This window comes from Cuculus canorus, unplaced genomic scaffold, assembly GCF_017976375.1.
Source record: "Cuculus canorus isolate bCucCan1 unplaced genomic scaffold, bCucCan1.pri scaffold_54_arrow_ctg1, whole genome shotgun sequence".
NCBI classification, from domain to species: Eukaryota; Metazoa; Chordata; class Aves; order Cuculiformes; family Cuculidae; genus Cuculus; species Cuculus canorus.
The window spans coordinates 380,114-393,479 of record NW_026527841.1 but is presented as its reverse complement, the minus strand read 5'-3'; the positions used below and the strand labels follow the sequence as shown (position 1 = coordinate 393,479).

The 13,366-nt window shown below is 58.1% G+C and overlaps 1 protein-coding gene across 3 annotated transcripts; it reads right to left on the bottom strand.

Moving 5' to 3' along the window:
* Nucleotides 1–7,952: 7,952 nt before the first annotated feature.
* On the bottom strand, nucleotides 7,953–13,125 carry LOC128850705 (uncharacterized). Of its 3 annotated transcripts, none has more exons than XM_054055685.1 (6): nucleotides 11,716–13,125; nucleotides 11,241–11,342; nucleotides 10,274–10,497; nucleotides 9,180–9,254; nucleotides 8,672–8,831; nucleotides 7,953–8,168 (listed from the first exon to the last, which is right to left on the bottom strand). In XM_054055685.1, the coding sequence occupies exons 1-5, from the start codon at nucleotides 11,885–11,887 to the stop codon at nucleotides 8,760–8,762; spliced, it is 645 nt and encodes a 214-aa protein (XP_053911660.1). In that variant the 5' UTR covers nucleotides 11,888–13,125; the 3' UTR covers nucleotides 7,953–8,168; nucleotides 8,672–8,759. The 3 variants fall into 3 exon arrangements, with proteins under 3 accessions (XP_053911660.1, XP_053911662.1, XP_053911661.1); XM_054055687.1 differs by having other exon boundaries at nucleotides 8,672–9,254; nucleotides 10,274–10,344; nucleotides 10,426–10,497; XM_054055686.1 differs by lacking the exon at nucleotides 7,953–8,168 and having other exon boundaries at nucleotides 8,185–8,831.
* Nucleotides 13,126–13,366: the final 241 nt, after the last annotated feature.

Below are 13,366 nucleotides of genomic sequence, written 5' to 3'. Positions count from 1 at the left end.
ACCATCCCTGTGGCTCAGCAGCTCCTGTGGGTGTCTAGGAGCATGTCATGCAGCGAGGCTCCTGTCGATCCCTTCCTGCTGGTGTAGACTCTAGCTTGTCCACACAAGTCTTTAAACCCTCTGCTTCCCAAGCCCTCCGGTTACGAGGGCTGCATACCCACCACGATTGGCTTTCTTCAGCCTGGCAAGGAGTTCCTCCAGCATTTCTGTGAGCTGCTGTGAAGTTTTCATTACTTTGGCTTTGTACTTCGCTCCGTGAATATCTGAACAGAAAGAATCCAGTTAAATTTCTCATTACTAAGATCTTGACAGTGAGCGCTCTGTCAGCCCAGAGCGACAGCCACCCCTGGGATGCCACGGAGGAAGGACGGGATATCCTCCAGATTCTATGATTCTATGATGCCAGGTGGGCTCCAGCACAGGATCCAGCCAAGAAGCTGGAGCAGGAGCCACATCTGCACCCAAACATGCATGAGAAATTTCCATCCCATCCAAACCAAACAGCAGAACATGAGGGGATTGTGGAACGGGTGGCACACGCGGTGCAGGTCTGTGCTGTCTCACACAGGGGAGGCAGTGCCCCTGTGGGGGCTTTGAGCTGGCAGCTTCCAAAGGAGGCCAAAAGCCATGACGTACCCATGTGATGTCCCTGCACGTCGTCCCTGGGACTCAGTCGGGAAGCTGGAGATTCATCATCTCCAGCCACATCTGTAAACAAACAGAAGAAAGCAGCTCCCGTGAAATATTCCAATCTACTTCTTCCAATCAGAACGGTGGTGAATGCAGTTCCAAAGAGGGATCGCTCCATGGCCCTCGTCTCTCCCTTCCACTCGGGAGCATCGTGCAGTCACTGGGTGCCTGCACCGTGCTGATCCAACACAATGCAGGCACGGAGCCGTCAGGAGAAAGGACTCCCTGGAGCTCACAGCAGCTCTAAGCTCAGCCCCAGGCAGCTCTGCAGCCAGCACGGGGAGCAGCGCAGAGGGGGAGAGGCCGGCAAAGACCTTCCCAGGGCACAGCACTGACTGACCTGTTCCCCTCTGCTCTCGCACACGTCAGAGCTCTGGCCAAGAGAAGAGGAAGGTGAATGTCCTACAAACCCCCAGTGCCACTCACTCCAGTGACGAGCTGTGGGGTCTCCCTGAGGCTCCTGGACAAGATCCAGCTGAGAAGCCTTGTGGCCTTTGCCTACAGGCACAGCTGGAATCCAGCCCAGTTCCATGAGACACTGGGATCCACTTCTTTCCAGGGACCTGCAGTGGAGCTGCCACAGCTCACCCAGCCTGGCCCAGCCCCGCTGCTCTCCCAGCCCTGCCCCATCCTGACCCCAGCCCCGCTGCCACCCCGAGGAGCGCTGGGCACAGCCCCACGCTGCCCAGGGCTGGGTGCTGGCTCTTAACCACCCACCTGATCCCCGCGCTCTCCATGGAGCAGCCTGGGCATCCCGGGCTTCGACAAGTAATAGGAAGATAACGAGGCTAATGGGGGCCACAGCCTCCCGTGCCTGCACCATGGTGCTGGAGCTGCTGCTGCTGCCGCTGCTGTCAGCACTACTGGAGCGGTGCCTGTGGCACAGCACGGCACATCCCTGCACGGTGCAGCAGGCTTTGTTCCCTCACAGCCCAGACCGGCCACTCTCTACCCCAGAGCTTCTCTGCACAAATTAGGACTGTTTCTTTCTCAGTGAAGTTTTGTTCCTGCTCTCTTCAAGTTTTTTATCTCTGTTCTGTTTATTTCTGGAGGAGACCAGAGCCCCCGGGGCTCCCCTGAGTCTTTCAGGTGGGCTGAACTATATACCATGCCCAGGGCCATGGGGACACCCCACAGCTCTGAGTGGAACAGGACGATGTGGGTGCTGCCCCACCTGGCACAGCAGGAGCTGTTGTGGATGGAGCCGGCCACTGCATGCCAGATGGCTGTTCACTCCAGAAAGCAAAGGAAAACCAGGTGGCACTCCATGTCCACCAGCTCTCAATGCTCTAAAGCCCTGATCCGTGGCGCAGTGGCAGAAGCAAAGTGTCACTGCCACCCCTCGTCCCACAGGGAAACCTCCCAGCAGGAGGAAACAGGGGGTGTGGGGCACAGATCTTCTGACTACAGAGAAGAGGCTCCTGGGGCAGCTGCCCAGGAGTCTGGGGTTGCCAGCCAGGATCTTTCCTCTCTCCACAGCAGACAAAATGTCTCCAGGAAATGCCTGGGAGGAGTCCCTCTGGTGGAGGGGCTCTCAGGCATGGACCTGACTTCCGCATACAAAACCCCTTTGGTGGCTTCCCTTGAGGAGTCTCAGGCTGCCACCCGGGACTGCAGCTCCCTCCACAGGAGACAGGAGACTCCAGGAGACTCCTGGAAGCAGCCTTGAGAAGCTACTGGTCACGGGCCTGACTCAATCACACACAGAACTTCTCCAGTCTCTGCCTTGAGTGAGGCTGGTGCTGCTGGTTGGGACTCAAGTCATAGACTCATTTGGTTGAAAAGGACTTTGGAGATCCTCAGGCCCAACCATACCTGTCTGACACTATACCAGATCCCTGAGCATTTCATCTGCTCACCTTTAAAACACCTCCAGGGATGGTGAGTCGCCCACCTCCCTGGGCAGCCTCTGCCAGGGCCTGAGAACACTTTCCACAAAGGAATTTTTTCCTGATGTCCAAGCTGAACCTGCCCTGGTGCAACTTGAGGCCATTCTCTCTTGCGCTATCACCTGTCACTTGGGAGAAGAAACCAACACCCACCTCACCACACCCCCTTTCAGGCAGTTGTAGACAGTGATGAGGTCTCCCCTCAGCCTCCTCTTCTCCAGGCTAAACAACCCCAGGTCCCTCAGCCACAGATCATAACCCTTGTTCTCCAGCTTCTTCACCAGCTCTATTCCCTTCTTCGGACGTGCTCCAGGACCTCAATGTCCTTCTTGAAGTGAGGGGCCCCAAACTGAACCCAGGATGCAAGGTGCAGCCTCAGCAGTGCCGAGTACTCGGCGATGACCCCTCCCCTGCTCCTGCTGACCACCCCATGGCTGATCCAAGCCAGGATGCTGTTGACCTTCTTGCCCACCTGGCTCACCGCTGGCTCACGTTCAGCCCCTGTCAACCAGCACTTTGTGCCTGGCAGCTTTCCAGCCGCTCTTCCCCAAGCCTGGAGCGTTGCATGGGGTTGTTGTGGCCCAAGTGCAGGAGCTGTCACACAGCCTTGTTGAACCCATACAATTGGCCTCAGTCCATAGAATCATAGAATCACCAGGTTGGAAAGGACCCACTGGATCATCAACCATTCCTATCACTCCCTTAAACCATGTCCCTCAGCACTTCATCGAGCTGTTCCTTGAACACCTCCAGGGAAGGTGACTCCACCCCCTCCCTGGGCAGCTGTTCCAGTGCCCGATGATGGTTTAAGGGAGTGTTGGGAATGGTTGGACTCGACGATCCAGTGGGTCCTTTCCAACCTGGTGATTCTGTGATTCTATGACCCACTGAGGCTCTGTCTGGGTGGCAACATCCCTCCTGCTCGCTGCGGCACCCGGAGCGGTTTTAATCTTCTGCCGGGGTAACCACCATGGCCTACGGTCCCTTCTGGCCGGTGTCCAGCCCCTCTCTGCTCCCTCCCTGCTGGAACTGCCGCTCAAACTGCCCCATCACACTCACTAACTAACTAACTAACTAACTAACTCACTCACTCACTCACTCACTCACTAACTGCCCCGCCCCGCCTCCATTTCCCGCCCTTCTAAGGGACCATTTTAAATCTCCCGTCATGCCCCGCGCGGGGCCGTTCACTGCCGCGTGGCGGGAGAGGAGCGCCGCCGGCTCCGCTCCCGCCGGGGTTCTCCTGCGCTTTTTAGCGGCTCAGGGTGGGGGTGCCCCACCGCCTCAGGTGGTCACCGAGCCGCAGTACCCACTGTGCCGCCGCTGGAGGGCGCCGGGAGATCAGTGCCTGTGCTCGGCTTCAGAAACTCGCACGGGGGGGGGGGGAGGGGGGGGGAGAAACGTCGAGAAGAAAAGAGGGCGGGTGTGGCTGCGAGAGGCCGGGGCAGAGGCAGCCGGGCACGCAGGCAGTGTGCGCCTTCCGCAGCTGTGCTCATCCCCTCCGAGACACCAACCGTGCCGGGCAGTGGCTCTCAGCCCCTGTGCTCTGGAGAGGGAAATGGAGCTGTGGCTGCAGAGGAGGGGCTTCAGCCCGAAAGCCCCGAGGGCAGAGGCTTTGCTGGGCGGGGGAAGAGGCAAAGGGCCTTCTCAGAGGAAGGGGCTGCGCTGGAGGCAACTCTCCAGAGATTTCTCTAACATTTCTGATTTTACTTTCCTCTCTCATTCCCAGATCCTATCGCTGCTGCCTGCAGGTTTCTTTCCTTGTCGTTTTTCCCCTGTCCCAAGTCTTTTCTCTGCTCACAGGCTCCATCCCAGCCTCTGGGCACTCCCCTACACAAACCTGTCTGTCTGCAGGGCACTGCCTGGGTGCGGGTTCCTCTTTGGAGGCTCGAAAGGGCAGAAAAACCTGATGGGTCTAGCATCCATGGGCAGAGGAATGGCTGAAGGCACGTTAGGAGGCCATTAGGAGACCTACTGACCACTCAAGGACACAGCTCAGGAGTCTCAAAGACTTGCTCAGTCTTGAAAAGGCCTTTTCTATTTCTCTTCCCCCTCCTTCTCCCCTTCTCACCCAAGTCAGCCCTCATGCCCTGTGCCTCTGACAGGGCAGCAGGGAAGCCCTGCTTGGCAGCACGTTCATCTCCTCTACAGCAGAGGCAGTGGGAGAGACATCTTGATAGATCCTGGAAATCTGGGGCATGGGTCAGCTTTAGGAGATCCCTCCAGAAAGTGCAACTGCATTGTCCTACAGCAAGGGACTCAGTGTGTGTAGGGCTCCAGGGGCGGCAGAGAACAGAAAGCCACAAAAGCGTAAAGCCATGGTATAGAGCCTCAGTTTATCCCTAGAAAGGAGAAAGAGAAACCTTGGTCCAATGCTCACAGGGAAAGGAATGGGAAGGCTAAAATTCCATCAATGGCCTCAGGTATTTCTGTGAGCACCACCTGGCCTTTTTTCCAGCCACTCTGTACATCCCCCACTCTGCTCCACCAGCAGGACACGCAACAGGAGACTCACTTGGGATCAGGGATACTCGGGCATTGCTCACCAGAGCACTCATGGCTCTCACCTCCCTTCACCTTGATGCTTAAAACAACTGCCCTCCTTTCTGTGAGTTCTCCCTGCTGCCCGCTCACATGGTCAGAATTCCTGCAGGACCACCCTACACGCTGTCTCACAGCTGCACCACAAACTGACGTTAACCGAGCTCCCACCACTCCCCTCCCAGCAGTTTCTGAGGGAGCAGACAGCACCGTTCCTCTCCGCTGCCCTGTTCAGCTGCACCAACTGCGCAAACAGTTCTCCCGCACCATCCTGGTGCAGCAGGATGCCCCACGGATGGACAGGCCTGTCCAGAAGCCCGGTTCTCCGTGTGGAGCGCTGGATACCCCGGAGCCATTTCCCAGCACGCAGGGCCCCGTGCAGCCCCACACCGATAGCAGAGCTGAGCCAGGCCAGAGCTCACCCACTGCAGGAGCTCACCCTGTGCCACCAGGCACTGCCTCTGCCTTCTGGCACGGCTGGAAGCTGCTCTAAGGGTCCCACCCTGACATCAAAGTATGGCTGGAGAGCTGCTGCTTGGAGAGGAGACTTTCCCAGCTTGCGGAAGTGCCCCCTGCAACAGGTCAGGATGGGATTAAGACACCAAGGGGAGAGCAGGGGTCGGTCAGCTCTCCCAGTCTGTATGCTGATGGCATTTACGGAAGACTCTTGGCAAAGGCCAGGGAGATGAGGACAAGAAGGAATGCACACACTTGCCTACCTTCAAAAGAAACAAACAAACCAACCACCAAGGAAAGTCAGTTAATCTCCTGGTTCACCTCAGTTTCCCAGCACAGCTTGAAGCTGCCCTGTTTCTCCGAGCAGGACAAATCACCCTCAGTGGACGTCTTTCTAAGTTCTTCTAGAGCACCCTGGAACTCCTTTAAATCCTTCCAGGACCCTTCTTGGACACGCAGAACCCCTCTAGAGCCCCATAGGACCTCTCAAAGACCGTCAGAACCTCTCTGGACACCCAGGACCCTTCTAGGGCCTTCCAGAACTTCTCTTGGGTCCACAGGACCCCTCTAGGTCTTTCAGAACCCCATTAGAGCCCTCCAGAACTCTTTTAGAGACCCCCCTGAACCCTTCTAGGACCACCAGGACAACTCTAGAGCCTCCAAAGACCCCTCTAGAGTGCCGTGAGACAGCTTTAGGGCCTTCCAGGACCCCTCCTGGACCTGCAGGGCCTTCTAGAGACCCACAGGACTCCTCAAAGACCCTCAGAACCCCTCTAGAGCCACCCAGAAGCACTCTAGGACCCTCAGCGCCCATTGAGAGCTCCCTGGGAACCCTTTAAGGCCTTCCAGGACTCCTCTAGGACACGCAGAACCCCACTAGGGCCGCCTAGAACCCATCTAGGATGCCCTGAGACCCATGTAGGGCATTCTAGGACCCCTCTTGGACCTGCAGGACTCCTTATGAGACACACAGGACCCCGCTAGGACTCCCAAGACCCCTCTAGAGCCATCCAGGACTTCTCTAGAGATGCCCAGGACCCTTAGAGACCCTCTAGAGCCCCCAGGAGCCCTTTCTAAACCACCCTGGACCCATCTAGACCCTTCCAGTACCCACCTAGAGCCATCAGGACCCCTGTAGGCACCCTCAGCACCCCTCTAGAGCCCCTAGAAGCTTTCTAGGACCCCCAGGACCCCCCTAGAGCCCCCTGGGACCCCTGTAGTGCCTTCCAGGACCCCTCTAAGACCCCTGGGATCTCTTGAGAGCCCTTTAAAACCTTCTAGGACTACTCTTGGACCTTCAGGACCCTGTTAGAGAACCACAGGACCCCTCTATGACCCCACAGCTTTCCAGCTATTACAGCCTTCCAGGACCAATATAGGACCCCAAAGACCCCACTAGAACTTCCTAGGACCACTCTATGACCCTCCAGGACCCCTCTGGAGCCCCTGGGACAACTTCAGAGACTTCCAGAACCCATCTTGGACTTGCAGAACCTCTTTCAAGACCCATAGGATCCCTCCAGGAACGTCTGGATTGCTCTAGATACTCCCAGAACCCCTCTAGAGACCCTGAGGACCCTTCCCTGGCAGAGAGACGCCTGGGGTGCAGGGGCCCTGCTCTCGAGGATACCCCTGACTTCACTCAGAGCTGTTAAGCCCTGCAGCCATCCCCGGGAGAAGGCGGCCACCACGCTCTGTCTCTCTGACGGTGCAGCAGGGAAGTCCTGCTCCAGAGCACCTCCTTCTCCTCTGCACTGGAAAAAATCAGAGAGTCCCCTAAAGGACCTCCCAGTCTGGGATGTGCGAGCTTTAGGAGCCCTTTCCAGGCACTGCAGCTGCACCGCCCTGCACCCAGACACTCACCTTGTGAAAGGCTGTGAAGATTTCTCCCCCAGGGAGGTGTTCTCTGTCACTCCCACCCCGGTCTGCCTTTAACCTCTTTTCATGACTCTGTCAGTGCCTGGAGGCAGCGCCCTCAGCCCTGCTGGGCTGTGCAGAGGAGCTGCTCCTGGCCAGAGCTGTCTTTCTGCAGCGCTGCCCTCTTCCAAGAACCCAAAGTCAGATCAAACCAAGTCCCTTGAATTGGTCTCAGTGAGGATCATTCCTGACAAAGCCTCCCCAGGGACTCGTTAGGGTCAATAATTGGAGGCCACGATTGCAGGCAGGCAGAGGGGCTGTGCAGGCAGCTGGGATGCTGAGGAAAGCCTGGGTTTGCTTGATGAAGCACAAAGGCCAAGCCCTGAGCCCCAGCGCTGGGCAGGCAGACCCTGTCCCTCCTGCGTGGCTCAGGGCTCTTCCTGGGGGCAGTGAGGGTGAGCAGTGCCAAGGGGCAGGAACACTGTGCAGCACTTCCTGGACTCCTCTAGGTCAGAGAGTAGTTTTTCTGGTTTATTGATTGACTTTGTTCTTTTGGATTGTAATTGGAAGCGTTTCCATAACTTTTAATCCTCGAAAAAACGGAAATAACAGGTCTTCATCTTCGGGTCGCGGGGCTGGTCTGAGGCGGGGGCTGCAGGGGCCATTTAGTTTTGACCGGTGCGTGGATTCAGCTGGCCAGATTCCATCCGGGCTTCTGAAGCCTCCAAGGGGGATCTGTGGAGAGAAAAGGCTGCAGGTGGGGCACAGGGACTCTCCTCCACGGCACAGAGCTGGCACAGCTTCCCAGCCTGGGCTGGGATCTGCCGGCACAGCGTGACCGAAGGGGACACCAGCACCTGATGGCACCACTGAGCGTGGGGATTCCTCTGGGAAGGTTCCCTGGGGAGCAGCATGTGCACACTAGCGTGTGCATCTCGCTTTCCAGGGCAATCTCAGCCCCTGCTCTTTCCCATCCCGACCTGGCTCTGCCCACGCCTCTTGCTCCTGGGGCTGCTCCTGTCCAGGCACGGTCAGCTCGAGCCAACCCTGGCTCCAGTCAGAGCGGGCTCCCGAGAAGGCGAGGAGTTCAGACACCAACTAAAGCACCCGAGAGCAGCAGAAACCTCAGCAGAGTGTTTTGGCCAACCCCTCGCTCGGCGCTGCCCAGACCTGAGCAGCGATGCCTCGTGGCAATGAGAAACCCTTGAAGGAAGCAAGGCGAGGAATCAGTGACTCACTTTACTCTCTTCCTCCACAGCCAGATGAGGAAGCAGCACGCCGAGAAGACGAATGGCAGGGATGCCAGCATTCCTGCTACAGCTGCCATCAAGTATGTTTGTCCCCTTTGAACACCTGCAGCACTCTTGTGAACCCTTGGGGTTGTCTTGCTGCCCACACCTGGAGGAGCAATTCAGAATGTCAGTCTGTCCTGTGACCCTCTGGAGAACTCAGCAGCACTTTTGGCACGGCCAGGACTGTTCTCTGTTCCTCTCCAGCGCTGGTGCCTGCAGGCTCGTTCCCAGCCTTTGGGACAGGTTGTCCCACTGAACCAAAATCGGGCATCCAGGAGAGCACGTGAGGAGCGCGGCTGCTTGGCCACTTGCTCCTTTGAGGGACATCGGACCAAACCCATGGACAAACCAGACCAAACTGCAGCAGCGATGGTCACTCCCAACTCTCCCTTCCCTCGGACCGGCTCCCACCCTCCTGATGGGTGACACTGGGTGACCACGGGACAGCAATTACCTTCTCCCTTGGCAGCGATGGGCACCGAGTCACCGCTCTCTTCCGCAATCTCTGACACACCTTCTTCGTCCACTTCTAAGAGAGAGAAAGTGGGACAGTCGGATCAGATGGAACCGTTCCCCTCAGGGTGGTGGCCCTCCAGGATGCGATCCCTCCCAAAGACACTGACAAGGTCTGGGAACAAGGACTGGGGTTTTGGTGCTGTGCCCATCACTGCTTCAAGCAGCCGCTGCGCCTGCCCTGCTGGGGGACGAGGCCGTGGCAGGCGATCTGCTGGCCTGAGCTGCACGGGGTGGGTTTGTGGCAACTGCTCGGTGGCACCACAGCCCTTCCTTCAAAGGGGAGGGGAAGCAGCTGCATCCAGGCCAGCCGGGAAACAGCCCCTGGGAGAAGGCTCCTACACAAAGCCCTCAGGCGCTTCCCTGTGCGCTCCAGTACAGTCACACCCGTCCCATTCCAGCTGTGGGTCTGCACATGGGACACGGAGCACATCAAAAAGCTGCAGAGTTGGCATCTCCCCCAATTGCCCCGCACTGGCAAAGGGCAACCAGCACTCCCTGGGACCTCATGGAGCTTGGAATGAGCCCTGTGGGAAAGCAGAGCGGTGTGCGAGCTGAACAAAAGCACAGCACATGTCAGGCCGTTCAATCTGCACCCCGAGTTCTGCACAAACCAGCTCTGATCCGCACTGGTAACACTGGGGCAGCAGCTGCGCCGCCTCTCAGCTGCAGCCACAAGCGGAAACAGAGGCTGCACCATCGCTTGCCAGTGCCCGCGAGGTGTGAGACCCAGCACCGCTGCTGCCAGGCTCTGACCGAGCCCTTCCTGCTGGGCAGGATTCCCTGGAGCTCACACCAGCTCCGAGCTCAAGCCCAACCAGCGCTGGCTTGGCAGCTGCACTGGGAGCTGCTCTGGCTGTGAGGGGCCGGCAGAGACACCTTTGCAAGGGAAAGCGCCCCAGGGCCATCGCCGAGCCCACCTGGTCCCTTCTCTGCTCTTCTCCATGTCTTCTCCATTGGCCATGGAAGGAGCAACTTGCATTGTGCACAGAAAGAAGATTAAAAGGGAGAGGCTCCTTCCTCCCGCGGACTGACCTGTGTAATCGCTCTCAGGCTGGAGGAAAGGATTGGCCAAGAAGTCGGGAAGTCGTCAGCTGTGAGAGGATCTAAAGGAAAATTGCAAGGAATGAGCTCTTGGCCCAGTGTCCGTGTGTGTTCTTTCAGGGAAAGGGATATCTGGAACTCACCTCCAGGCTGTGCCACGGGCTCCAAACCAACTTCCATCTGATCAGATGAAATAACGTTGCCACCACCCTCGCCTAGAAGTGAGCACAGAGGAGAAACATTTCCATCAGAAGTGAGGATCTGCTCCTGCCCTGGGGAACTGCAGGTGCTGGAAGGGGCTCAGGGAACAACGTGGGAGCCAGACATCGGTGGAGGTGTCCACGGACCCCCAAAGCCAGAGGGAAACCACAGCCAAGTTGTCTAAAACACAGCGGGAAGCAGAGACCTGAACCACCAACCCTGAATCCACAGCCCTTCACGGTCACTGCCTTCAAGCCAGCCGTGCGGCCTCAAGCTGGGTGTCCAGCTTCCATCTGCGCCTGTCCCCGAGGTGTCTCCCAAAGCCCTCAGACATGGAGTAGCACAAGGGGCTGGACCAGGCTTTGCAGCCCCAGCAAAGTCTGCCAGTCTCAGTGACCCCAAACTTCTTGGGCGTCCTCTCTGCCGCCCAGGGACGCTCTCCCCTGCCATGACCAGCAGCAAGGGCTGAGCTCCCACAGCTTCTGCCGGCTAGATGCCAATGTCTGCCCAGAACGGCTCTTGGCCAGGATTGGCACGACTAGGGCAGCATCTGCGCTGGGGCGCAGCTGGGACCACAACTGCGGCAGAGACTCTGGACCATCCCTGTGGCTCAGCAGCTCCTGTGGGTGTCTAGGAGCATGTCATGCAGCGAGGCTCCTGTCGATCCCTTCCTGCTGGTGTAGGCTCTGGCTTGTCCACACAAGTCTTTAAACCCTCTGCTTCCCAAGCCCTCCGGTTACGAGGGCTGCATACCCACCACGATTGGCTTTCTTCAGCCTGGCAAGGAGTTCCTCCAGCATTTCTGTGAGCTGCTGTGAAGTTTTCATTACTTTGGCTTTGTACTTCGCTCCGTGAAGATCTGAAGGGAAAGGATCCAGTTAAATTTCTCATTACTAAGATCTTGACAGTGAGCGCTCAGTCAGCCCAGAGCGACAGCCACCCCTGGGATGCCACGGAGGAAGGACGGGATGTCCTCCAGATTCTATGATTCTATGATGCCAGGTGGGCTCCAGCACAGGATCCAGCCAAGAAGCTGGAGCAGGAGCCACATCTGCACCCAAACATCCATGAGAAATTTCCATCCCATCCAAACCAAACAGCAGAACATGAGGGGATTGTGGAACGGGTGGCACACGCGGTGCAGGTCTGTGCTGTCTCACACAGGGGAGGCAGTGCCCCTGTGGGGGCTTTGAGCTGGCAGCTTCCAAAGGAGGCCAAAAGCCATGACGTACCCATGCGATGTCCCTGCACGTCGTCCCTGGGACTCAGTCGGGAAGCTGGAGATTCATCATCTCCAGCCACATCTGTAAACAAACAGAAGAAAGCAGCTCCCGTGAAATATTCCAATCTACTTCTTCCAATCAGAACGGTGGTGAATGCAGTTCCAAAGAGGGATCGCTCCATGGCCCTCGTCTCTCCCTTCCACTCGGGAGCATCGTGCAGTCACTGGGTGCCTGCACCGTGCTGATCCAACACAATGCAGGCACGGAGCTGCCAGGAGAAAGGACTCCCTGGAGCTCACAGCAGCTCTAAGCTCAGCCCCAGGCAGCTCTGCAGCCAGCACGGGGAGCAGCGCAGAGGGGGAGAGGCCGGCAAAGACCTTCCCAGGGCACAGCACTGACTGACCTGTTCCCCTCTGCTCTCGCACACGTCAGAGCTCTGGCCAAGAAAAGAGGAAGGTGAATGTCCTACAAACCCCCAGTGCCACTCACTCCAGTGACGAGCTGTGGGGTCTCCCTGAGGCTCCTGGACAAGATCCAGCTGAGAAGCCTTGTGGCCTTTGCCTACAGGCACAGCTGCAATCCAGCCCAGTTCCATGAGACACTGGGATCCACTTCTTTCCAGGGACCTGCAGTGGAGCTGCCACAGCTCACCCAGCCTGGCCCAGCCCCGCTGCTCTCCCAGCCCTGCCCCATCCTGACCCCAGCCCCGCTGCCACCCCGAGGAGCGCTGGGCACAGCCCCACGCTGCCCAGGGCTGGGTGCTGGCTCTTAACCACCCACCTGATCCCCGCGCTCTCCATGGAGCAGCCTGGGCATCCCGGGCTTCGACAAGGAATAGGAAGATAACGAGGCTAATGGGGGCCACAACCCTCCGTGCCTGCACCATGGTGCTGGAGCTGCTGCTGCTGCCGCTGCTGTCAGCACTACTGGAGCGGTGCCCGTGGCACAGCACAGGATATCCCCGCACGGCGCAGCAGGCTTTGTGACCTCACAGCCCAGACCCCAGCCACCCCCTGCCCCTCGCCAAGCCCCTGCCCCTGGCACCTCCTGAGCTCAGGGACTCTTCTTCCTCCTGCGTATCTGCTGATAGAAATGAGAGGTAAAGTGCGGGGCTTGTGGAGAGATGCCCACATCACAATTGCCGGCTCAGCCCGGCACCAGCGCACGGTTCTGCCTCACTCCTGCCGTGCAGAAGCCACCACAAACTGGCACCCGGCCACCCTCTACCCCAGAGCTTCCCTGCACAAATTAGGGCTGTTTCTTTCTCAGTGAAGTTTTGTTCCTGCTCTCTTCAAGTTTTTTATCTCTGTTCTGTTTATTTCTGGAGGAGAGCAGAGCCCCCGGGGCTCCCCTGAGTCTTTCAGGTGGGCTGAACTATATACCACGCCCAGGGCCATGGGGACACCCCACAGCTCTGAGTGGAACAGGACGATGTGGGTGCTGCCCCACCTGGCACAGCAGGAGCTGTTGTGGATGGAGCCGGCCACTGCATGCCAGATGGCTGTTCACTCCAGAAAGCAAAGGAAAACCAGGTGGCACTCCATGTCCACCAGCTCTCAATGCTCTATAGCCCCGATCCGTGGCGCAGTGGCAGAAGCAAAGTGTCACTGCCACCCCTCGTCCCACAGGGAAACCTCCCAGCAGGAGGAAACAGGGGGTG